This window comes from Anabrus simplex, chromosome 13 (assembly GCF_040414725.1).
Source record: "Anabrus simplex isolate iqAnaSimp1 chromosome 13, ASM4041472v1, whole genome shotgun sequence".
NCBI lineage: Eukaryota > Metazoa > Arthropoda > Insecta > Orthoptera > Tettigoniidae > Anabrus > Anabrus simplex.
The window spans coordinates 99594356-99619326 of record NC_090277.1 but is presented as its reverse complement, the minus strand read 5'-3'; the positions used below and the strand labels follow the sequence as shown (position 1 = coordinate 99619326).

Here is a 24971-nt window from a genome sequence, read left to right as displayed (position 1 = left end):
ATGGAGAAGGAATTAACCTTCTCTCCCCCATCCAATAAGAATGATCCAAAAAATTCCATTCGCTCCTCCTCTCTTCGTGGAACAGTATGCTATGCCCAAAACTTTTCACTAGCCTCTCCATGACAATAGTCCTGAAAAAGTGTTTGGAGACAGTGGACTAAGCTTAGGCAGTCTTGTATAAATACAGAAGTATTTCATTATGTTAATCTGGTGATAGTTGAATACTTACAAATCATTGTTTAATACTTATTCATATTATCACCTAACTCTTAATCATTGAGAAGGTTGTGCAACGTAAACAATACTGTACATATCTACGCACGATTTAAGTGATAGAATCTGAGGATGTTCTTGTAGAACGAAACACGTCATACATTTGTTTCTTCTTGGCCCCTGACAAGTTTATTTCTGCTTCCCAGCTTCATCAAGAGGGTGTATCACTGCTCATTGAGGGGCCGTCATTACAAATCTTCAGTCTTCATGCGTATATGCAAAAGAGTCCATCTGCGAGGGTTGAAGCCCTTCGTCCTGATTAGCCTGGGAAGCAGAAACTCTCTAGCTGGTGGCTGAGAAGAAAGTAATATAAAACAATAGACTGTTTGAGAGAGTTCATATAATTGAAGACAGCAGTGTATGAAAATGCAGAGATTGTCCTTATGTGTTTTCTTGTTTGTCTTGCAACGAACATTCGCAAAGTGCCTCATTAGTATTATCTCATTATTCGTAAATAGGTGTAAATGATAGACTAGATGACTGTAATGCCCATACAGGCTCGTTAATTATTTTTTCATTCCATCAACAAAATCTGTTCATAATTCCAGATAAACACGTACAGGTAAATACGATTTCTCCTCTGTTCAATCTTTGTAAGCATACTTTTTTTAAGGTTCACCAAATATTTTGTGACACTACTTCCACTGGACAACATTGATATTGACCTCCAGAGCCATAATGCTGTGACGTACCCACTTGGCCCACAGATGTATGACAAATTTATAACGTGGCGGGTCACTTTAATATTAAAATAAATAAATGATATGTCATTGTTTCTCCAGAAACAGTATCCCAAGGGCGCCAGTCTTCAAGCTTATGGCTTGAAAACAAAAGTAGATAATTAATAATAATAATAATAATAATAATAATAATAATAATAATAATAATAATAATAATAATAATAATGCGTAATGAGACTCAAAAAACTCCCAGGGGTGAGGTGAATGGAACACAAACCATTAAGTACACTAACTTGGAATTTAAGGATCATTAATAATCATTTCATAAAATACAGATTAAAACAGCTATTTATTAAGATGAAAAACGTGACGTAACGGCATTTAAACGACATCTGAACTTACGGAAGCAAAAGAAAAATTGAATGAAATTAATTTTAAAAATAAACTGTTGCGCGAAGACTTGCAGTAACTTATACCATAAGCTCACCATATGTAGACTCTGTTGTCTTGAAGCTGATGTGTGGATCTCGTACTGGCTGCCTTCTCTGTTGTTGGATTCCAGTCCTACTTCTACATTTCCTGTCCTTAACACTTCCTACTGTTCTCCTTACATAAAGTCGTAATGAGTCCTAATTTTAAGTGCAAAACCACCATGGGTTATGTTCACGGGGAGAATACATTCGTATTCTTCCGTACGACGGAACAGTAGCGTAGCTAAATTCATAATAAAAGCTCTCCTGCCCTATACTAGTCAAAGCCGATCTCCCGTTGACTACCTCTCGTCATTGAGATAACAAGTCCCAATGAGAGTAACTTTTGAGTAGAATATACTCAGATGCGAAGTGAACTAAGTTAAAATCTTTTTAGATGTGTAGACGTAGAATCGTAGTAAGAGTATCTTCCAAGCATGAGAATCAGAATCAGAATGTCCGAATACAAGTGAAAATCTGCTCACGAGTAAGAATACGAGTATGAATGTGAAAACGACTGCTAATGCTAATAAGAATCTGAATGTCTACTCCAGCTCTTGTCGGTGGTATATATCGGTTCAAAAGTCTCCTTCCATCAGCCATATCACATGGTCCAGTAAGATTCGAGGTCTCATCCCTTCTCCGATGTATTGCTGTGAACCCATCACGTTGCTTCATTACGTTCATTCACATAGGCTGAACTTTCCCGCTGAAATAAAGCGTCCCGAAGCGGAGTTTGAAAAGTGGGTGTTAATAATGTATCAACTGTCTCTTCATGAGGTAGAGAGGGTAAGGTCTCTCGTAACCTAGATGACGTACTTTTCCTGGAATTGGGCTGAAATTAGCCTGCTGACTCTGGTCACCTCACAACGGCTATTGGAAAATTTACTGCAAGTTATAAATATGCATGATGTTGAAATACTTTACCCAATAATTTGTTCGTTCAGAATACGTTATAGCCGCGATACAAAGAAATGAAATGATGATTGAAATGGATGATAAAACCCTATATATACATACACATATTAATTTTAAAATGACCTATCAGTGATTAAATATATACATCTTATCAATTAAATATATAGTTCAATAATTAAAAACATTCAGTGATGTCCCAAACTTCACAATGCTATCGTCAACCTTCTTGAGTTTGTCCATAATCAATTCATTGACCCCATATTTAAAATTAATTTAAAAAAAAAACAAAAAAAAAAACATGAATGTCTGGTAGAAAGCTATATTCCAGTTGAATGCAATGTCTTGAATGCTCTTGACAATGTTAGCTGTAACAGAGTTGCTAACTCCCAGCTGAATAAATGCAAAGGAAACATGTTAAAGTATACGTAAAGACAACTACAATTAGCCTTAGCCAAGCGTTACACGTGTTTATCCAGAATTTTAAATTGCACACTTTTGCGACCTTATATTTTAGATATTAGCCAATAGATGTCAGGAGCGTATACACATGGCCCTTAGACTTCATGCAAGCATTTGGAATGAAAAGATAGGTTTTGCTGTTAAATGCAATTTCCATGGTGATGTTCTTTTCAGAAGTTTGTTGACATTGCAAATGTTGTGTTTTAGCTATTGTAGACATTATGTCCCAAAAAAGGACTCTATAAAAAGTATGAAATTATCATAATTACTACGTGGTTTTGATGAATACTCAAAAATGACCAATAATGGATGAAAAAGCGAAGGAATAAAAAGTTAAATTGATGCTAGTGTAAAAACATCGTAAGTGAGAGCAGGTTCAGAGAATGAATACCTAGGTTTTATCGGTGGAATTAATTGTCCAAATTCGACAGTCAATGATATTTACGATCAAAAATAAGGGTAAGGTTTTCCACTTGTTAATACTACAAAATAGTGAAATTATTAAAACATGACATTTTTATTTAATGTCATTTCTGGTACCAGTTTTGGCAAATTAATTTGCCATCATCAGCCTAGGAGATTGTTGCATGACATTTTTGATAGCTACATTAAAATAAACAGGACCTTTTAAACTAAGTTTTGTGTTATTTCCAATTGCGTATATACCTTAAAGCTTATGTCATTGAAATACCAGGTTCTAGATAAGTCATAAAACTTATGCAATCTTTTACATATACAGCTCCTTGCGTTGTCATATTGTTTGTAACTATTATAAAAATTTACTACGACACCAAACTTTCAAATTTCTTTTAAGTATATCTTATTCAGCTGTTAAGGATGTACAGTTAGCCTTGAAGAGGCATAAAAACATTTTTAAATTTTTTTGTCTTAGGCTCTGTTTAAAACAACAAAGATCTAGTTTCATTCTAGAATATTACTGCACAATATAAATGGGTAGAAGACCATTTTCAGTGACCAATTTTTTATAGACATTGACATTTAAAAAAGTCAACGATAGTGATTACGAAAGTGTGGAGTGGTATGAGGTCGCAAATCATGATCCAGGACTACATAAAATTCTACCCCTCCAACTAAGATTGGAAGAGGCTCTGTGAATGTTCTGCATGAGCAGAAACATATCAGGAGGAGGAGGAGGAGGAAGAAAAAGTCAGAACTGCTTTGTGGCGTACCTTTTGCCACTTTTGCATGAAAAGTCAGTTTAGTCTTCATTTCTTCCCGAACAAATGAATACTTGCAATCTGTTCTGATTAAATTAGGTATGAATGACTAATTTATGCTCAACTAATATTTTTGTAGTCTTCGTGTGTGTTAATGACAAAAATTACTTGCGCTTGCAATCAAAAACGTAATCAGCTTGGTGGGAGTTAGTAGCATTATAATAATATATTGCTGAGTTTTCTTTTGTATTTATTATTAAACCAATATCTATCTAGGATCAAACATGTATAATTACTCCTTTGGAAACCTAAAATTGGTACAATAAGCACTGCTTACAGCTGAACTTCCCGTCATATTTTGTTTATACCATTATTAGTCGGGCACTTTGTAAACGTTCCTTGTTACACTCCTTTCTCTGTTGCTCCCTCTTCCCACATCAATCTGTCAATGTATTTCTCCTATTGTCTGTTCTTATTGTAGGTTGCATTCGGGGGCATTCAGACAAGGCTATTTTGTCAAAGGCTGTGATCTGCTGCATGGCTTTGCTGTCGGAGACTGACAATGTTCTCAGGCTTTCACGTAAAATTCATCCCATTGCAATTGCCTGCAAGCTCTCTTTGCAAACCTGGATGATATACACTGCTGTGCAAAACTTAAGGACGAGATGGATAAAGCCACATATCAACTACTCAGAAATGAATGAAAGTGCAGTAACATGTTGCCAGAGTTCTCCCACACGTGCATAGAAACCTGGCGTGAGATCAGCGCAACTATATGGGTCTAGCCCTGCAAAAGGAGGCAGTTGAAGGAACGGGACAAGGCAGTGAGAGTAAATTAGCGAGCTGTTACGGTACACTGTGGTGGTGTTATTCAGTAAAACATGGCCCGGAGAAGTCATTTCCATTACTTCATCATCGGAAAATTTGAAGGAGGACTAAGTGTGACGAGTGTAGCCCAGGAGTTTGGTATTGCTCACAGCATTGTTTCGCATGCATGGAGAGCACTCCGAACCACAGGCAGTACTGCCCAAAGGAGAGAAGAGGATTGACCTCGGTAGACTACAGCAGCAGATGACCGCTACATTGTGCAATGGGCAAGAGGAGACTCGCGTCAGACAGTAGGTGCAATTGCAACTACATTTAACAGGATCGCAAGGCACCCATTCTCATGCTCCACAGTAGCATGGCGACTGCATGGGGGTGGTCTGTTTGCCGGACGACCATTACGTTGTGTTCCGTTGACACCCGCACATCGGCGGCAACATTTGCGATGGTGCAAAGAGCATCAGGTCTGGACCGATGAGGAATGGGGTCGCATGCTCTTCCGAGATGAGATCAGGTTCAGTCTGAGTAGTGATTCTAGATGTACCCTCATCTGGCGAGAGGTGGGGACACGTTATGCACCCAGGAACATTGTTGAAGATGATCATTTTGGTGGTCCAAGTGTTATGGTGTGGGGAGGCATAATGTTGCATGGGCGTATCGACCTCCAAATCTTCGAACAGGGTACACTCATCAGATAACGTTATTGTGATGGTGTACTCCTTCCCCTTGTGCATATTTTCAGGGGTGCATTCGGCCCTAACTTCATTTTTATGGATTACAATGCACGGCCGCATCGAACAGCACAGGTGGAGGAGCTCTTGGAACAGGAGGATATTCAACAAATAGACTGGCCTTCCAGTTTCCCCGACTTAAATCCCATCGAGCACGTGTGGGACATGTTGGGCAGATGTATGCAGCATATCCAACTACACCAATGACCATCCAGCAGTTGTCAACCACGCTGGTAGAGGAATGGAATGCCCTACCACAAACTCCTTACCAATCTTGTGGCTAGCATGGGAACACGTTGGGGAGTATGCATAGCTGTCTGTGGTGATCACACACTTTTAAGAACCAGGTCCCTTCTTTTGTCATGTCCAGGGAATCGGCATGAGTCGCAGTGACTTATGTGTAATTTGTCTCTGTATGAAAGTTTCATTTCTGTTTGTCTCATCGCATGTTCCTTTCCATTGCCTACTGTACCATACTGCAGCAGTTCTTCCAATGTATGGTTCAAGTTTCATCAAACTGTTACTTGGCAGTGACAACGTGCAGAAGTTACTTTCGTTCCTTGAGTTTTGCACAGCAGTGTGTGTGCATTGTAGCTAATATCCCCACATGAAACATTGCCCTTTTAAAAATTCATATCTTGAGCTAATAAAACTTATTTTAGGGGCCAATTTATTAATATTTCACTTCAATCATTCAGACTACCAAGCTCGATAGCTGCAGTCGCTTAAGTGCGGCCAGTATCCAGTATTCGGGAGATAGTTGGTTCGAACCCCACTGTCGGCAGCCCTGAAGATGGTTTTCCGTGGTTTCCCATTTTCACACCAGGGAAATGCTGGGCTGTACCTTAAGGCCACGGCCACTTCCGCTTCCTTTCCACTCCTAGCCCTTTCCTGCCCCATCGTCGCAATAAGACCTATCTGTGTCAGTGCAACGAAAAGCAACTTGCAAAAATATATATATATAATTCAGACTGGTGTATAATTTATGTGCAGAGGACATGCATCACGAAAGGCTAGCAAGCAGTAATAGCCTTGTGGGGAAAGGGAGTTGATAGTACAGTAAATATTTTTAAAATGTATTCTGATGGATCTTAGACACATTAGCGATATTTAGGTAATATTATTGACACAGTAAATCAAACCCCAGATCAGTTGTTGATTTATTTCATATAGTTATTGCTATCTGCACTCTTCCTGCACTTAGTTATTACCAAGTATTGTATAAATATAATAGCGGTTAATGTATGTATAATATTGTATTGTGATTTCCTGTTACTAACATACTTGTATTATAATTGACAATAATATTCATACTCTGGGCAAGTAATAGTTAAAGTAGACATTGTATGTATAGATAACTCCCAAATAACATTATTTGGTCTTCAATATTTCTATTGTACATAGAGGCAATTGGTGTTCATTCCATAGCTATATGAATAATGTGAAAGATGTTGTTCTTGTCTGCAGTGTGGTATTCGTTACAGCTAATTTGCATGATTTGAACGATTACCCTGCAGAGGAAGATCATTATAAACTACCTCAAAAGTTACAATTACTTAGTCTCCTATGATAATTATCTAGGTCAGATGTTTGACTTAAAAGCTAAATCTCCGCAATTGCAAAGTGTATATTCTACATATCGTAGCTTGGTTCATTTTACTACTGCCTGCAATGTGTCTTATTTACGTTTTGGCCATTCTTGGAGTGGTTTTGTGGTTTCAGCACTCCAAACCTAAGGAAAAGCCATGATAGTGGAGTTCTTATAAGGGAAAATTGATTCTTAAAAGAGTTTTCTTGATGCTAGATGTTTACAAACTGAGCAGAAGTGCGACTCGTTCCTTTCTGTTCCATCAGTTACCTCGCCTAGAATTGGACGCTCAGTGTGGGGGGGGGTCCCTGAAATTTTTGTTTAAGCTGCATTTTCAATGTTGTTTTTACAGGTCTTGTTAATTAATACACTCCTCATAACATGCAACATATTTATTGTGAGCAAAAGAAATGAAAGATATAGATAAGAGTCCCTAAACCTAAATTTAATGTTGCATTGTGGCCTAATTTTTACTTGTTTTTTTGTGAAGTCTGCTCCTGAACAAAACTATCTTTACACCGGTCTATTTCCGGACCAACTTTGCTTTATGCGAGTGAAACCTGGATGGACTCGGCATGTTAATCATAAGTTAGAATGATCGCTGGTACGGGCAGGTAAGAGCAATGGCAGGAGGCCTGTTTTTATATTGGCACATTAAGAAAACTGTTCAAGCAAGCAATGTACAAAAATTGTTGCAGCAGTGTCCAGATGCATGTGGGAAGGACAGAGTTGTTTTAGAATGGAACTGGACTATAACAAGGAAATGTGTTGCTGCCACTGTTGTTCCTAACAGTTATGATCAAAATTGTGAAGGACTCTCAGAGGAAGGAGGAATCTGTTGAAGTAGTCAGCTTTATCAAGACAAATTGCTGAATTCTCGCCTGCAATATTGTGGACGGTAAATACGAGGTCGGGAACGCTGATGAATAGTTCTGACGAATATTAATATAACCAAGCTTGATCAGGAAACTGAACAAGATAGGGATCAATAACTCTGTCATGCAAGTTAATACTCCATTCACAGAATTTAATCCTACATTTGAGATTACCTGGTTCAAGTCTCTGAACTGCAGTAAACTTGAACAACTTCTTAGCTGTTTGTACTGAGCCATAGGAAATTCCTGATTGCTGAGAAAGGTTGATTTCTTTCTAAGTGATGCTCATTGTCATTGAGAACTACTTCCATGAGCAGCGAGTCATACATCTCGAACAGTCTCAAGTTCCCAAAATTCAACTGTGACTATGCAGGATGACTTGGAACTTTGTTACCAGACAATTTTTCATGGAATAATCTTACACCATGAATCGATTTGGTGCCCTCCTATGAATCGTAAATAAACAATCTTTCTGGAATGGAATACTTAACGCCTATTATTAGCCATGCCTTTCTGTTCACTCGGTATATTGTTGTTTGATGGGTATTTTTCTGCGTAAGACTGATGGATGGCTTCTGGTGGATTACAAAGAAAATAAACAATAATTATTCTGGCTACTTGTTTATTTGGTCAAGTAGTGGAACACTGATGATATTGATGAAATGTAGAGTTTTAGAACTTTTCAGGTTAAAACAAACAAAATATATTATTTTTCATACGAGATATAAAAGATCATAGTTTCTTAAAAAGATACTCTACTAATATCACTGAAATAAGATTTTCAGAGTTCATGTCTACCCTGTATAGTTACTGAGGAATGGTGGCCACATTGAAGTGAGTGTTTGGAATAACTGTAAATATGTGATACTCTTTAAGCTGCTTTTTTTTTTTTAACTTGACTGTCAGGATGTTTCCTTGTATGTTACTAAAATTTGGCTTTTCCTTAATTTTGGCTGTGAAAGCACAAACATCTACTGTGTAAATAATGGTGGTAGAACTTTGTGTATCCTCCTAACTTTCCTTCTGTTGGGTGATGTATGTTTGCAGTGTACATAGTGTAGCATTATTGGTCATTTAGGGCATGCAACCAATGGCACCTGGTATGAGACCAATGGGAGTGGCCGCCCCCTTGATGGGCGGGCCAGCGGCGGCACCCGTAGGCATGATGGGTGGTGGTGGAGCGGCGATGATGGGCAGCCCGCGGATAGGTCAGCAGCCGACGGCGACCCAACCCTTGCAGCAGACAGGTGGTCCCCAGCCTCTAGACCCGTTTGGAGCACTGTGAATCGAAAGGGACTGTATTTAGGTAGGATTCTTTCTTGCTGTACAGTGATGTACATTACTCATTTCATCTGTGAAACAGTCTTGGAGAATACTTGTGAAGAAAGTTTGCAAGAAAGCTTCTTAAATAAGAGGGTGTTGGTAGAAAGGTCAAATTTTCGGGCTGATTGCAGAAATGGTATTGTCTTAGTTTACCGTTAAATAATGTTGAAGTATGGCTGCCGCATTGCAGACATGTTAATCACACAACGAGTTGACCGTGCAGTTGAGGGGCACACAGCTGTAAGCTTGCATTCAGAAAATAGCGAGTTTGAACCTCCCTGTCGGCAGCCCTGAAGATGGTTTTCCGTGGCTTCCCATTATCAAACCAGGCAAATGCTGGGACTGTACCTTAAAGGCCACGGCCGCTTCGTGTCTACTCCTAGCCCTTTCCTATCCCATCGTCGCCATAAAACCTGTGTCAGTACGGCATAAAGCAACTTGTTTCAGAAAAAATAAATTTTTCACTTAGACACCGTCTAAAGCTGATGTTCAAGAGGCCATGTTTAAATACTGCTGAGGACGCTGTTTAACCACACATTTTAGAAGTGAATCACAATCGCAGGTTATGTACTATGAAGCATACAATTTGTATAATGTTGAAACTATTCTTGGAAGAATGGTTAGTCCAACGGCCTCCTGTGGGTCGTCTGCTGTGAAATCGCAGCAATTCATTTGAAATGAAATGTATGGGGTGGTACAAATAAATAATATCAGGGACTTGTTTCTTGAGCCTCACTCAAGACACAGTCCAGTAACTGTCATCTTGGCTACAATTCTTGGCAACCAATATATTTTATTAAGTTTTGGATAATTTTGCTGGAATAATAGGTCATGTAGACTACATCCATATTAGAATAAGTTGCCCCGATCGTCAGAGGGCTGTCATACATCAGTTGCCAAGTAAGCACACACAAGAGATGCTTCAAAGGTTTCTTTTTTTCCTGGATACTCGTTACATTAATTCAGGTAAGTTTTCACCAATGATGATAGGAAACGGCAAGGTCTGGGAAGAACGAACGGTGGCTGTAGCGACAGCCCCAGTATTTGCCTGGTATAAAAAGAGGGGAAACTATGTAAAACAAACTTCAGGCTACTGATGGAGAGTTTCGAACCGACAATCTCGAGAATTCAAGCTACATCTATATGGCCTGGAGAAATCATTTGGTCACAGTTCTATAGTTTCATTTTCCCCTTGTACGGTGGTGTCTCACTTTACTCTCGATATTAGTATGAAATTACATTTCCACCGAAAACGATATCTGTCGGCAAGATTGTGCAAGGTGTAGCAAGAAGACAGCTGACTAATATTTGGCACGCACACAGACGAATTTTATTGGTTGCGACAAGCAAGAGTTGCTTGGAACATACTGCTATTTCCATTTTCAAACCAATATTGTAAGTTTAAACGAAGTCTAGCTAAACACCGGCTGAACATTGTTCATGCAATGGAACACCGTGCGCAACTTAGAAGTTGTTTAGGTAGACCATTTCTGCAGTCGGCTCATAAATTTTTCTCTTTAGAATGTTGTGCATTTCGGTTAATAATCTAGAAGACTCTGGGGAGAAATTAAAAAAACAAGTTACATTTGTTTTGAAGGTAACGAAAAAAGAAACGCTTTATTTCCATGTCGGGAGCTCATTTTCTTAAACTCTACGTAGTACATTAATCATGGAAAACGTGTAGGAACATAATGTACCAGAGTACCACAGGGAATTTTCTTACGTGAAATGTTTAGAATGCTCTTGGTTAGCATTCAGGTGTGCATCAGTCTGCTGTCACATTGAATCCCGGGTACATTGATGTATTCCTAGAGTTTACGTATGGTTTCGCAGCCTTCCATAATACAGGCACGAAGACACTATGCATCTTGTACAGGGATTCGATACACAAGAGCTTTCAAATCTCGCTACAAGTAAGTCTAGTGGTTTTAGGTCCAGAAAGTGTGGAGGCCAGGTAAATGGTCTATCTGTACCTCCTACCAATCTGTCATGGAATCTGTTTTTAGAAGCAGATGGACATTAACACTGAAACTAGGAGGAGCTCCATCCTGCATGAAGTACAGTGCAAGTTCACTTGTAAACTTGTATTTTCCCACAGAACAGGTAGAGTATTATGTAAGAAAGCATGGCAAGTTTGTTTGTCTGCCCCTGGGTGGAAGAACGTGAAGGCCTAACAATGCTGGCCCAAACACTGACAGAAAATCCTCGCTGATGACGTACTTCAGTGATTGCTTGACGATTCGAAGTCCGCTCATACGTGCAGATTGTGAAAATGTACAATCAGATCTTGTTGAAATGACTCATCTGTGAACAGAATGGTCGTACTTATATTGTTCAATAAACTATTTGCAGAGGTGTACTAATGCAGAAAAATCAGCTGCACATGCTGTAAATAGTATGGATACAGCTGGTTTTCGTGTAACTCGGCAAACAAATTTTAAATTTATTTTTGGATTGTGGTGTAACGCCACGCTAACACATTCAAGGTTTTTGGTGACATAAGGATGAGAAAGGTCTAGAGTTGCAAAGGAAGCAGCCGTGGCCTTGATTAAGGTACAGCCTCAGCATTTGCCTGGTGTGAAAATGGGAAACCATGGAAAACCATCTTCAGGGCTGCCGACAGTAGGGCTCGAACCCACCATCTCACGAATGCAAGCTCGCTGCTAAGTGACCCTAACCACACAGTCAACTCACTCGGTATTCTCCTGCCAGTCATGTGGCAAACATTAATTGTTGCAGCTAATTGTTACGTTGACATTTAACATATTCTCCTTGTCTACGTGTGAGGAATGTAGTCCTGAAAGTTTGGCTGTACTGTATTGTCACATCCTTTATGTAGTCATCAATAAGGTAAATAGTTAATAAAACTGACTGAAAGTACCTTATTGACCCAAATAAGTCTATTTTTATGTTAAACTATAGTTGCAAAAAACGTAGCAGTCTTGAATCCACAGACATTTTTCACAAGGATCTATTTATATTATTCCCCAGCTGTACTGGCTTGTGCATTGGAAGTCACCACGCAGATCATAACTGAGCACTGGGTCACTTGTAAGCCAAACTTCGATGACTTTGTCAAATGTTTGCCTTGTGATCTAGTGTTGCTTGGCTTGGTGTTATCATGTGAAAAGGAAAGAGTAGTCGTCCCTACAGTTAAATAAAGGAGACCGGAGGAAGTTATGATATAAACTTCAAATTACAAGTTTTCTGCGAGGCAGAATGTCCTAATATCGTACAGGTTCTGAAAAAGATAGTGTTTTAAGAGTATCCTTTGTTGAGTAAAATAGAGTAGGAGTCCAGTTTTCAATACTCAGAATACAATTGCATATTAACAGTACAGCCTCAGCTGTAAGATGATTTTGCACAAGAAGTCTTAAAAATATACACAAATATTTAGTTAAAAATATTATATTACAATGTACAAAATTATTTTCATGATGGGTAATTTTCTTTTCTTTCTAGGAGAGCAGGTCGAAAAGTAAGACGCAATATTTTTTAATTAAATATTTGAACAGGAAAAACAAAAATGCATAGTAAATATTTCACCTATTTTTTAACATGTGAAGCAAAGTTGAATATGCTTTATTCATAAAGTGCCATTCCCTGAAAGTACAGCCACCTGCACACAACAGATTTCACTTAATCTGAATCGAAGCATTGCTCTCCTAGGAATTTCTTCAGTAGTCCGAAGAGGTGAAAGATGGTGGATGTATGATGTACCTCGCAGCCATTCTCAATTTTAGCACAAACAGAAGCTGCAACTTTAGGGCAAGCATAATCTTGAAGAAATCTGACATTTCAAGGTCTCTGTTGGGTGTTTCAAGGGGAAGAAAGGCTTTGCGAGTGTTGTAGCGTAGATTTCAGCATTCGTGGTGGTCCCAGTTGGAAGGAACTCCACCAACAGCACTCAAATGTTCCAAAATTGCGTTACTAGGATATTTTTCACAGATTGGATGACCTTGAATTTCTTCAGTGGCAAGGAGTCTGAATGTCTCCATGTTATACTTGACGACCTGCTTCAGCATAACATAAAGTGGTCCTAGTGTAGGAAGATTCTTTAGTCCTGCTCTTCTTGACAGGTCCTTGGGCATCGAGTGTATATTGACTTTACAAAATCCTAATGTGTTGTGCTCCATCTCAAGATGTTAGTCGGTACTACACACTTCCAGCATTTCCCTGTGCATTTTCCTTTTGTCCATATTTCCTGTTCCTCGAATGAGGAACATGATAGTGCATGAGCTGGAGCAGCACTACGTCGAGCCACTGCTATCTTAGAACAAGCTTTCGTGACATCCGGATCCAAATAGTTCTGCATAATTAAAATTAATTTTAAAGAGTTGTACATTATTTTTCAATTTACCTTAATACATCTTGGATTTAGGGGTGTAGTTTAAATTTATGTGCACCTTATATTAAAAAATATACAGTATACTGTAACATGATTAACAAGCATGAACCTGTGACCAATACTGTTATCATGACGAATAGAATACCTAGCGAGAGAGTTGAATTGCACTCCCGCAGAGTGAAGCCAATAACCAAATACAACACCCAGTTGTTCAGACTTCTGAACAATACTGTCAGAGAGTTGTCAATAATATTCTCAGTCCCCCTACAAAGAAATATCTTCGGACTCTGAACACACAAGATAAAGTAAAACATTACAAAGCAGTATTGTGCTTTACATATGAGATGCTATTGGCTGTTGGGTATTGGTAAGAGAACTAGACTGACCTTGAACTACACCGCTTACTGTTGCCATCACTGCTTCACTCGCATCGTGATTCTTGTTCCATACTGTCTTCATTCCATTTCCTAGTGTGTGCCTTTCGCGGTTTTACCTCAGGGGTTGGGTGTTGCGGTAAATTTGGAAAAATGAGGCACCCCTCCTGGTTTTGTTTTCCAACCTCCCATGAGGAAGTTTTGAGTTTTCACTGTTAAATTAAATTAATAAATAAATAAATTAATTTAATTTAACAGTGAAAACTCAATTAATAAATAAATTAATTAAATCTTCCGAAAAATGCAGGTTGCATATCCTGCTATTGGCCTACTGTTGCTCATCTTTCCACGGAATAAATCTCGCCCACTTCGCAAGCAGTTTCCTTTTGGAGGTGTAAAAAAAATTGTCTACCATCAGGCTTCCTTCCGTAACCTGATTTAAAACCAGGAACAAAACAGTATGACATTTTCTCGAAATAATAGAAAAGTAGTGGATTGCACACACACAGCACTGCAGATATAAATACAGACTTTCGGAAAATATCAAAACAAATTTCCTTGGTAGGCTTTAAAATTGTTACCATGACTTCATACACGCACGCTATTACCTTCGTCAACAATTTGGTTGCACATGTTGTAGCTGGTTCGTTACAACTGCAGTGCCATAATCCGGCAGGGCGAGCAACGACAGTGTTGAGAGAGTGAAGTGATTACACTAGGTATTCTATTAGTTATGCTGTTAGTATTTTGGTTACCTTTCTTTGTCCCATTTTGTATTAATTTACTTGGTTACATACCATAATGTGGGGGGAATACAGATCTATCTTTTTTTGTAACTTTCCCAGGAATTTCAATATTGAACTTGCCATTATTTTGGGAATGAATTTAATTTTTTCAGCTTTCCGTAAAATAGATTTTAAATGTTTTATGATCGATGTTACCCATGGTATGGGTAATAACTGATCATATACTTGCTTTGCTTACTAAATGGTAAAACACCATTATTGATGTTATACTGATACATATATTTTAAGTTTTAAAAAATATTACTGATGGTTCTAGATGGGATGCAGCAGCAAAATTTACTTAATTTAAGAACATAATGATAGTCTAATCCAGAAAACCTAATGAATAACCATAATAATAAATCGGTGGATTACAATTTCCTTATATCTATAGGAACAACCTTAGATAAATTAAAAACAAGTTTTCACATTCTGGATATAAATAATTAACAATCACTTTTGAGATGATACACTCTATTCAAGCTGAATTCCTTTTGTGTTTGTGAAGGAAAACCTTCTATGAGAGCAAGATATCTTGGTCACTTTCCTCACTTTTTGTTCCTTTTCCACTTCTGCAATATCAGGGTTGTCTGGAAACACGAAAGTGATCGTATCATTCTTTAATACTTTCTTGGTCATCAAACTGCCCTCACATTCTAATCCTGGGATAGTCTTCACTTTTTTGTATAAAATATCAAACTGCCCTTTTAGTATGAAATCTATTACTAATTCACCAGCAAATACAAGCATTTCTTGCCCAGAAATATTGTAGTTGTGTAAATATGTTTATATTAACTGAAAAACACAACTAAATTCATTTTTCACATCATGAGCGATCCTAGATCACATTTTTAACATTGCCTATTTTCTGAATGCAGCAAGTCTTACTGTGCAAATTAAGTTATTCTTGTAATTTTAATAATACAGATTTCATTCTTCACTATTGGATCTCATTTTCTTTAAATAATGAACGCGTGCGGTCGGTATTCATTGTTGACAAGTACTTTACCTTTATAGAATGCCTACGCTTGGACCAGATAAAAACCAGGGGTGCTCAGTAGCATTAAATATTTTTTAATAATGAAAACGATCGGTGTTACCCCAAATTACAGTACATGTTGTTTGATTATCCTTTTTTCTTTCTTTTTCCAGGATTTGAAATGGAATTGAGGCATCAACTGTACATATTGTCCTCAAGTGAGCCGTGGAAATTGTCCCTCCTTACCCCCTCGTAAACCTCGTCCTTTCCTCCACCTGTCTCCCTCTCCCCTTCCTCAACTCTTCAGTGACGTGTCCTCGAGGTAGAGCACGAGTCGAAGGCTGCGATCCAGCCTCCACCGGGGAAGGAAGACATTAGTACTACCGTCATGTTTTGAGGGATTCAATGTTCTCTGGAACATTTTTAGTAAACCTTTTTTTTCCCCCTTCTATTTCGTTACATATTTGTCTGTTCAGAGGTGCAACTTTGTTTCTTGTCGTTTAAAAGAAAACAGTTGTGCATGTGTATTGAAACTTGTTAAAACTTCTGTATTATAATAATAAACGTATACAAAAAGAGAACAGATGAAGCAGTGAAGCTAAATTTAGTAATTTAACTACAAATCTAAAAAGTTCTTATTTGTTATTTTTGAAAAAATATGTATATTGGGAATTTAAAAAGTTTCTAGTACTGTATAGTTTATGTTAAGGGTGAAACTGGCTAGTGTAATGATCTTTTTGCCCCCTTTACCCCATACTACAGAAGACCAAACTGTTGTTGTTTGTTGATGGGCACATAGCTGTTTACTGTGGTCCTCACTAGGAAATCTTGTGCTAGCCTGCATGGACTGCATAGTGTTAGCATTGTTATATATAAATAAATATATATATAGACGGAATTAAAAGAAAATATGCTGGTAAGGTAGTTTGTCTAGAGAGATATATATAATAAATATATAAAACAAATATATATATATTAAAACGGCAAAGTGTTAATTATGAAAAATGCAGGTGGTCATCGTCAATACCCACTCACTCCTTACCTGCTGCAGTGGAAAGAGGAATTACTCAGTGTGTCATTGTTGTGATTTAATTTGAACAAATCATCATATTAAAGAAGTGATACTCAAGATTTATTATTATGTAGCTGTATTTAGCATGAAGAATTTGTATGCTGTTGTTAAGTGGGATCATGGATTTGATTTGAAATTAATTCCATGGAAAATTAAAGCAATTGTAGTATTCCTTCCATTCTTTATCCCCCCCTGAAAGATTTTGTTAGTAGGTTTCAAAATATTATTTATGGATGCATGTAAATAGAGCAGGCTGGAAGTGCCAAAACCAAATTTTCATGTCCTTTAATCAAGCCAGTGCACAATCCTAGTATCTCTAGGAAAAGGTGAATGTCTAACTTGCTTCTTTAAAAGGCTGAGTATGCAAAGTATTTAAAAAAGTGTTTATTGAAATTATAAAATTAAACCGAAATACCATGTTACATTAAGTCTTTATTATTTTGTATCTGAAGGAGCTGAGATGGGTAGAGTGGGCTGTCTCCATGATCTCGTACAAAGACCTACTAGTAAGACATAATTGAATAGTAGTGATTTGATTGTAGTATTGTTATTTTTAGTTACATTGGACATGTGAACATTCGTTTAATAGCAACAATATTATGTATATAAAAATAAAATTTTTGTTGTTATTGACAGACATGTCCATTTTCAGTAGGAAACCATTAGATAAGATGATAAACATGCGAAGTAAGAGACATGAAGCAGGTACACAATATACATCATAGTGCTTCACCATTAGCCACGTTCCGCTTGGTACACTGCCTGGAAGCTACATAACCATCCTGGAGCAGTTTAATCCTTACCCACATTATTCCTGTCTGAAACCAGGGTTTCCTGTAGGTTCAACTCTTCTGACATCGTCCTTTATATAGAACAGCTATCTAATATTTTTCAGGTTTTGGCACTTTAAGCCGTTTCAATTTTCATGCTGCAATTTCCACTTCAACCCCCTGCCCTCTTTCATTTTATATGAAACATTTTTATATATTAGATGTTTGCTGTAACATTATAGAAATAAGCTGCTCCTTGAACTTGAAAATCTTTTGAGCTGAGAAAAAATTATTAAAAAGTACAGAAATTCAGTCCATCTATATATAATGGTACATTTTTCTATTTTTCTTTTTGTGAAAGATGTAATTAAATTAAACACTGTAGATGATGTTTGACGTAAGACATATATATTTTTTGAGTAATGTGTGTGTTGTCGCTGTTGTACATCTTGAGGCTTCATATCTCGGTCGGTATCTTCCTGTCGTTGCCTTTTCTTTCAGATGATGACACAAACCCTGTTTGAAAGATAATGAGCTCTGTAGATCTGGGTCATGCTCCATTTCACTTAAGACGAGTGGTATACTCAGTGCTAAACAACTGCAAATTATATTTTCGGTGCCCCCTTCCGTTCTTTCTTTAAATGCTTGTGACATCACAAGTCATTGGTATACTCCTTGAAGGTGGTTCCTTAGTAAGTTCAATGAACCTTTCTCCCTGGAGAGAGAGATTCTTCATTAATAAAAGCATGTATATTCTCAAACTTTTTGCAAAAAATGGCAGTTCTCTAGCTCCAGTCAATTTGTGACTGTTATTTTCTTGTTGATTGTTGTTGTGTTTAGTTCATAGGTCCAGCACTTCTCTTTGTGCTCTGTGGCAGCTGCTGCTTGCCTTTCTCCATTCTGAATGTGTCAAATAAAAATCAGCTGTTTTAAACAGAAGGGTTGGAAATGGAGTCATTAAGCCTTCAGAACCACCTCCTTCCACTCAATTTTTCTTTTGTAGGGCTGATATTATTAGATCTAGTCTTAGAGACCAAATGTAGGAAAGAAAACTATCAACAAGCGGAAAGCTTGTGAAGACGCATTGTTGAATAAAAAAGTTTAAATAAACATTTTATGTCATTGTCAACAGTTAAAGCCAAGTCCTAGGTAGATTTAGCTGCAGATGTAATTGGATTGTTTCTTTGGATTTTCCTTTCCCTTCAAAAATGTTGGTATTTTAAAACAAAAAATACCAATCTGATTACCATAACCTGAATCAGAGGAATATTCTGAAAATTTTCCAGGTTATAATTTCTATCCATTGAAGTACTTTTCGAGGATGTAAAATAAAGATGATCAGTGTAATCGCTACACGATTTTTGGAAGCACTATGTAATTCCAGCCCGTATTTTGAAGAGTTTCATTTCCAAACATGAATAGTAGGGATTGTGGGACTTAAAACATCCTTTCTTCTACACAGTAACTGGTGACATTGAGTGTACCACTCGATTTGATAAGGACATCCCAACCGATAAACAAGTGAGAGAGATAGGGTTACTTTTGCTGTGTGTCTGTGCCTTCCGCTGTGTGTGTGTGACTGTCATCTCTAAAACGTAGACTCTGTGCTGTGTGAGGTGCGTTTATGAATAGACAAAATAAAAAATGTATCATATGTATTACCTTATGTAAATGTATAAAAAGCAATTCCATATATATATGGTATGAACTTGAGATGGATATGTGTTGTATAAAGTAAATAAAACCTGTGTTAAATGAGACAATATTACATGGCATAACTGTCAATGCTTTAGTAATCTGTACCTTGAGGAACAAGAATACTTCATCTGTGGTGAAATGCATTATTGCAATACTTTTTTTTTTTTTTCCTAGACTGCAAATGTAACCATCTCGGTAATGAGAGGAATGTAGATCAATGCTTGCACTGAAGCGACTTAAAAACTAAAAACAAAGTAAAAATAATGCTACTGTAATCAATTAAGCAAGATGTTGAGCTTTTATGATATTTTTGTCTAAACTCTTGTTACTGGTTAAAATGGAAGAAAAATATTTTTTTGTTCAGTTTTGCTCAATCACTTTAATCACATTGTTTTTCCTCTAAAGTAACTCTTGCTTCGTCCATATTGTCATTGAAGCACCAATTATGAAGGAATGGTTCTACAATCTAATTGCCAAAGTTGGTAGTTTTAAAGTTCTCCCAGTTTTCTGCTGGATTGTAAAATTGTTGAACTGTAATAGATATTCTTGTCAGCAGAATATCTCTAATGACTTCACATTCTATATCTATGTTACAAGGTTCAATTCAGAAAAAGGATTTGTTTTTTCATTCTAAAAAGGTCCAATACAAGAAATGTACCAAGTATACTTTTGAGTGTACAACAAAAACTTTTTGAAGGTGACACCACATGGCGTAGGGATGTAAGAACCTCTGATAAGGTATGAGGACGAACCTGGTATTTAAAACTCATACATCCTGTATATACTTATTTGTACATATTGTACAAACTGTTTAACATCCCCAAAAGTAGTCTCCTAGGTTTTCTGTGGCTTATTTCTGCAGTTGAGGATGAATAAAAATACTGTCTGCTGCACGAGATTAGTCAATGTGCACTACCTCGCGTCGAAAGGCTCGTACGATGTCTTATTTGTTGGCAAAGTGTTTCCCACTCAGTAGCTACTACAGTTTGGGAATAAGACCAAAGTCGCACGGACTGAGCTGTACAAACTCTGCTTGGCATGCGTTGCTTCAGTTACGCACCGCTGACAACTGACATCGGGAGAGTGATCACAGCCAGAACGCTGGCAGCATTACAGAGTTCATATAGCGGACTTTTAAAATGTTATATTAGAATTACATGTTTGGCATTAGGAAATAATCATTGCCATGATTTCTGAATTAACTGTCCTATAATCATAATTATTACTAAATAATTGATTTTCGAAAGTTCAGTTGTTGCCAAGGTTTCCTGCATGTTTTGATAAAATAATGTAGGTTTTTCCCCTATATTATAGATTTAAAATGATCTAGATTACTAAATTAATGTGATCTTGAGATTATCAGTTCCATCACCAGATTGCTTGATTATAGTTGAACTATAATAAAAATTCTTGCTAGAAACAGAACTTACTCAAATAGTAGATCCTTTCGAGAACTGGCATTATTCTCGATTTTTTTAATTGGAAGGGATGCAGTAAACATAATCCGTTTCCTCTTAAAACTTGTAACATGTAGTTGTAAATCTGCCTACAACTTTTTTTTTTAATATCCTACAAGTTTGCTAGTAATGTATTTATTGACCCAAAATGAAATATTAACACACAAATAATTACTTCACGCTATAAGTACACTTGAGTTTTTGGTTGTGCAATATTATAATTATGTATAAATGTCATAAGTCTATCTTTATTGTAAGCATTGTCTTGACTCTAATGCCATCTTTTATGGAAAACTTTGGCAACATTCAGCTGAGAAATCTATTGCAGTTTTCATAACTGTGTGTTTATGTTGTGAACATAAATTAGATTGGAATATGTTAATGGCAGTATTCACTGCAACTTGCTGCGCAAATTGATCATATTATTTTGAGCTTCAGAATACGTAAAGGTTGAGAGGGGGTGGGGGGTACTTCAGGAGGGAAAAGCAAAATTTTTTAAAGTGGTATTGGGTATCTGTCCTCTAACAGTATAACCTAAAATATTGAAATATCATCCATCCATATTAGTCATAAATTAATGGATTTTTAAGTTTATTTCAATGAAATTTTGGCCGACAATAAATCTCCGTACAGCAGGTTTCAAAATTATAGGCACAACCTGCAGGGGTGAGTGGAGGATATTGAAACAATGAGAAGTCTTAATGAACACAGACTGTTAAACCAATCATTTCAGAAATATGACAACTGTATTCTCAACCATTACAACATGCTTCATGCTTTTTTCCAGACACTACGCTCCATAGTGAATGTCAGCAGCATGTGGAATTTGTAGCTCAGCATTTCTTTGTCAGAAAACTTCTGAGGTACCATAACAATTACTTCAAACGCCACCACAAATACAAGACTCTGTTGATATGCAACATAGAGCCTGGTATCTGGAACATATAGCACAAACGGTGAAATTGTGATTACAGCCTATCTCTGAAGTACTTGCTTACTGGCCTGTGTTTATTATGACTTATTTCCTTGTTTTATTGTCTGGCATGCACCCCTGAAGTTCCTACCAATAATTAATTTTGAAATGTCTTGTATATGAAAAACTCCTGGGTAATAATTCTGTATTTTCTCATTGTGTTTTAGAATTTTGCTGCAGTGCAAGCATTAAGAATGCATAAAGATGTAGTCATTTTACTTAAATTAGTTTAAAGTGTGGCAGATCTAGAGCATGATGGAATTCAAAAATGTAAAATGTGTAAAATAATAGATAATAATACTGTACTGTCAGTTGAAATAAACATAACAGATTGAAAATAATCTACAGGCAAATGAGGACTCCTTGGATTACATCACAGGCATGAGATGATCTTGAAAGTGTTTCAGTACATTCCAGAGAGAACTGGTCGTTTTTTTTAAACTTTCACGGTAACTGTAAACTTCCCCATAGCACCAGGATCCTAGCAAAACATTCTCCATTGTTTCATTGGTGTTTAAGATAAAGGTGATAAATTTTAGTGGGGAAGTGGATTATTAATTTGTATACAAAGGCATTAGGTAATATAACTTTATTTCTAATGGAAGGAATTGTTTTAAATTTTGCATGAAACCTGAATTGTTCCATATAATTTATTGTTGGGTGATGTTGAAGTATGTGATATTTGTGTACGTATGCATGTGTGGCTGAATGACATAATTTGCCTCACAAAAATTATCGATGTTGATTTCTTTCTATTTCTTCTGTGTGTGTCTTTTGTTAATTTGACGTTGTAGCCAATAAGTTTTGTGTAAATATTATGCTGAGTAAATCAAACTGATGCCTATTAATTGGTATTGTTCTGTTGGCTATCCTCCTCAATTCCTATCACTCTTAACATCCAACCCCACAATCAAAAATAGCTTCTCTTAAAGCAGTGTTGTGAAGAATTGCCTCTAGTTTATCTATGACCCTCTGCCCATAATTGTTCGCGTGCTGAGCTCCGTAGGTCTGTCCTCTCGCTGCTCTGTTTGAGACACGCCAGCTAGTGGAGGTTCCCACTGCAAGAATAATGGCTGTGTTGCAATCTGTGGGTACGATTTGGTTTCACTAGTGATGGGCAGTCTGAGACGAGGTCTTGAGATTTCAGGATATTTCGCGAGACTAGCGCAGGCGCTGTTTCTCGCGAGAGATTTCTCGAGAGCGTTGTCCCCGCATTGTGTAGCGAGCAGCGTGTCGTCGGTCTACAGATAGAGCCGAATGTTGTTTGTACATAGTATGCGAATAGCCAACCACGGGCCTTCTCAATTTCGTAAATAATGTCAACAAGCGAATAGGGTGTTCATTTCTACAGAGGTGTATTTTGACGCAGTATAACATAATTATAAAGCATACACATTTGGGCATTGTATACACTGGCAAGTACACGAATGAATAGGCTAAGTACAGAAACTGACGGCTGCTGAGGTACACCTACCCGGATACTACAGGTGTGCATTATTCGAACTGGAGACAGGACAAGATGCGCCTTGCTGCATATGAAACTACCATTACGCATCAGTGGAATGTGTAATCTAAAATGCCTCGGTTTGCTCCTATTCAGTTTAAGATATTACCAAAATTTATTAGGATCAACCTATTCAATACAATACCTATTCAGCCGAATTTCACTCTAACTTTAATATGGCAACTTTAGCCATAGACCTTCTTGTTATGTGGATAAGGCCTAGTTTGTCTATTTTATAAAATATTTTAAAATTACTAGCCTTTTCTTTGCGAACATTTTAAATGAAGTTTCAATTGTTAATTATTATTTAAGAACTCATAACATTGTATAATACTCATTTCCAATCTTATATTCTCATTTTTATATTTTTTACCATGACAATCAGGATCCTGATTTTTATCTTTGAAGTACGAATGTAAAAAGGCTGATGATGCCCTTATAAAGGGCGAAACATGTCAAAAAAAATTTTTAAATTTGGTAATATCTTAAACTGATATACATTTCAATACGGACCAAACATAAAATTTGTAACGTGTAATTGCTCCTATTCTTTCGACAGGTAGGTGTACATCGTTATCAGACCCCACATTCAATATCATATGACCATTGCTTGCGTTAACCAATATTTTGGTGATGAAGGAAATAATTCCTTACAATGTTATAGAGTATTCGAGTCATAATTAGGTACTTTGGAATATGATGGTGCAATGTGTAATTGTCTAATTGTACGGGACAACTTTAAGACTATGTCCGAAGCGGAACGTAAGTCGTAGATGTAGGTTATTTTGAAGAGATGCCACATAGCACAGCCCGCTGTGTTGTTTATTGAAAATAAGTAAAATGCGTCGGCAGAAATACTTCTGGGATGGTCCGACACTTAAAAACACATATCGCTGAAGGTAGCGATGGGCGGTCTGAAACGGGGTCTCGTGATTTCTCGAGACTAGTGCAGGCACTATTTCTTGTAAGAAATGTAAAGAGATTTTGAGATCGTTGTGCAGCATGTCGTAGGCTCAAAGGTAAGCAGAGCTGAATGTTGTTTGTGTAGAGTATGCGAGTAGTAAACTACGAGCATTCTCCATTCCGTAATGCGTGTCAGCAAGCGACTGGGCCGTTCATTTCTACGGAGGTCTATCATAAAGGATATACATACAGTAGAGTCCCGCTCATCCGACATTCCGTGTTATCCGACACTGGTAGGCTTAATTTGAACTTTTGGTGGAGACTAAATTCAGGGACACCCGGTGTGGAGGGTGCGACCGTGGGACAAGCACTGGCCTGACCGCTGGCGGTAGGACCGGTTTTTCTCTCAAGGACAGGTGCAGAGAGTCTTCAGTCATTGTTCATTGTAGTATTGGTTGGGTGCGGATGTTAGTTTTCATATCCTCTGCGAGTATGGTGAGTAAACGGAAGAAAGTGGTTGTTTCTATGGAAGACAAGTTGAGTGCATTAAAGAGACTGGACAAAGGGGAAACTCTTCAAAAAGTGGCTTCAGATTATGGTGTTGGACATGTTACAGTGGGAGACTGGAGAGAGAGAGAGAGAGAGAGAGAGAGAGAGAGAGAGGCCCCATTCTGCAAGAAAAGGCGGTGTATTTCCAAAATGAGTTTAATGAAGGGGACCCTAATTTTACTGCCAGTGCGGGGTGGCTTGATTGGTGGAAAAAAAACCGGTACGGCATTACGCAGCTG

General features: G+C 37.5%; 1 protein-coding gene across 5 annotated transcripts in view; it reads left to right on the top strand.

Annotated features, from left to right (window-relative positions):
• Window positions 1–22624, top strand: part of lap (like-AP180) — a 408339-nt gene extending 385715 nt beyond the window's left edge. For 4 of the 5 annotated variants that reach the window (XM_067157205.2, XM_067157204.2, XM_067157203.2 and 1 more), the window contains 2 exons: window positions 9076–9303; window positions 15980–22624. In XM_067157205.2, coding sequence (XP_067013306.2) covers window positions 9076–9282 — 207 coding nt within the window. In that variant the 3' untranslated portion in view covers window positions 9283–9303; window positions 15980–22624. The remainder of the gene's footprint in view (window positions 1–9075; window positions 9304–15979) is intronic. The other variant, XM_067157201.2, reaches the window with a different exon arrangement.
• Window positions 22625–24971: the final 2347 nt, after the last annotated feature.